We start from the raw sequence: 2,048 nt of genomic DNA, 5'->3' as shown, positions 1-2,048 counted from the left end.
CACACGGGAAGAAAAGACTTAGCAAGTGATGGGGTGCCGAAGGCATCCACATGTTCTTTCTTTTTTTAATTTAAATAAATTTATTTATGAGAGAAAAACATCTGAACATCAGGTATAGTGTGATCGATCCACAATGATCCAAGGATGTCATGACTCACCTGGAAGCACTCTCATGCAGTCTGTAGGAGATTCATGTGGAGGATCAGCTGACCCTGGACCATTTATCAAAATTCATAAAGCCATCTAAGCCAAATATGATAAAATATGCAATGACCATGATACAGTAATAAAAATACAATATCAAATACTCACTACTAGTGAGTTATAAACTACAATATAAACAAGTTAGGCTCCTTTTAAAAATGAAAAAAAAATATTTCTATTACAGCCTCATTTGAAGCACTCACTTTCAATTAAATGCAGCTTTGTATAGTTTACTCTCAATAGCCAGCAAAGGAACACTTTCTTGAGTAACTATTCACCATCGCTGCTCTGAAGTACACTTTCACATACATGAGTTCAGATAGAAAATGATGATCAAAGCTTGGAACATCTTCATATCTGGTTAAACTTTTTATACTTAGGAAAAAAGTAGTGAGGATGTAAAGAAGCAATGTGGTTCTTCTGGAGTGAAGAGGTGGTCTCAGTCCAGAGAATTGACTCTCCATTTAGATTTCAAAATGTGTGTTCCCGAAGCTGAATTCCTTCCAGGCCAAGGAGCTACCCACTATTGTGGGGCCACTTAAGGATGAAGGAGTGGAACAGGAGGAAAGTTTGAGTTGACTACAGAAATGATCACTGATAAAAACATGTTCCTACACAGCCTGGGCTCAGTCCTGGGGAAGAACAGCCAAAACTATTAATACAGTGTGTGCTCACTGAACTGCACACATGAAACTCTGAGGTGGGTTAACAGTTCTTGACGTGGGCTCCTGGTTGTAGTTTACAACATCTGCCTTCACCACCCTCTGTGACTGTTCTGTTTCTGCTTTGTTTAATTTGATTCCCAGGATTTCTGCAGCAACTTTCTGAAAACACAGGAAGACTGAGTCTCCTGTCTTGGCTGAAACAAAGTGGCTACTAAAACTGTTTTCCTGGCAAAATCGTAAGTGTTTATCAGGTTTTACTGTTTGCATATGCTCCAAGTCAATTTTATTGCCCACCAAAGCAACCAGGGGCTGAGTTGCTGACTCTTCACTCACCATCTTCACCACAGAATACCAATCTTCTAAATTCTCAAAGCTTTGATAATTTGTAATGTCATATACCAAGAGGATTCCCTGTGCTCCATAGATGTATTTATCCAACATCTTGCCACCTATTGTCTGCCCTCCTATATCCCAAACTTGAAGGGTAACATTCAAATTTCCTGGTAAGGTAATCCTTCTCAAAAAGAAATCCAGTCCTATAGTCTGCTTGTACTGTTTCCCAAAAGTCTCTTGAACAAAACACGTAGCTAAGGAGGTTTATTTATTTATTTATTTATTTTTGGGTTTTTTTCGAGACAGGGTTTCTCTGTATAGCGTTGTACCTTTCCTAGAACTCACTTTGTAGCCCAGGCTGGCCTCGAACTCACAGAGATCTGCCTGCCTCTGCCTCCCGAGTGCCGGGATTAAAGGTGTGTGCCACCACCGCCCCGTCTTGGGTTTATTTATTTCAGCTTCCAACTCTATCCCTGAGGGAAGTCAGGACAGGAACTCAAGGCAGGAACCTTGAAGCAGGAACTGAAGCAGGAGCTATGGAGGGATGGGATTCCTGGCTTGCTCAGCCTGCTTTCTTATAGAACCCAGGACCACAACCCCAGGGGTGACACTGCTTGTTGAACAGGGTCCCCCCACGTCAATAATCAGTCAAGAAAATGCATCACAGGTTTGCCCACAGGACATTCTGGTGGGGACATTTTCCTCAGTTGAAGCTCTCTCCCAAACGACTCTAGTTTCTGTCAAGTTGACATAAAATTAGCCAGCGCAGTTATTAACTAAAATGTGCCATGGACTGTTTCACTGGAGAATGGCCATTTCATAGGAAGGACCTTTTTTAAAAAAGGA

The 2,048-nt window shown here is 41.4% G+C and overlaps 1 protein-coding gene across 1 annotated transcript; it reads right to left on the bottom strand.

Moving 5' to 3' along the window:
• Positions 1 to 785: 785 nt before the first annotated feature.
• LOC114696002 (ras-related protein Rab-28-like) lies at positions 786 to 1,460 on the bottom strand (the record flags this gene model as incomplete). Its single annotated transcript, XM_037208826.1, has 1 exon — positions 786 to 1,460. A coding segment is annotated over one exon (585 nt), but the record flags the coding sequence as incomplete, so codon positions are not given.
• Between the last annotated feature and the right edge of the window lie 588 nt (positions 1,461 to 2,048).

The sequence above is a fragment of the Peromyscus leucopus genome, chromosome 9, assembly GCF_004664715.2.
Source record: "Peromyscus leucopus breed LL Stock chromosome 9, UCI_PerLeu_2.1, whole genome shotgun sequence".
In the NCBI taxonomy this organism is placed as follows: Eukaryota; Metazoa; Chordata; class Mammalia; order Rodentia; family Cricetidae; genus Peromyscus; species Peromyscus leucopus.
Note: the sequence above shows the minus strand (reverse complement) of the source record. Positions and strands in the feature narration are given on the sequence as shown.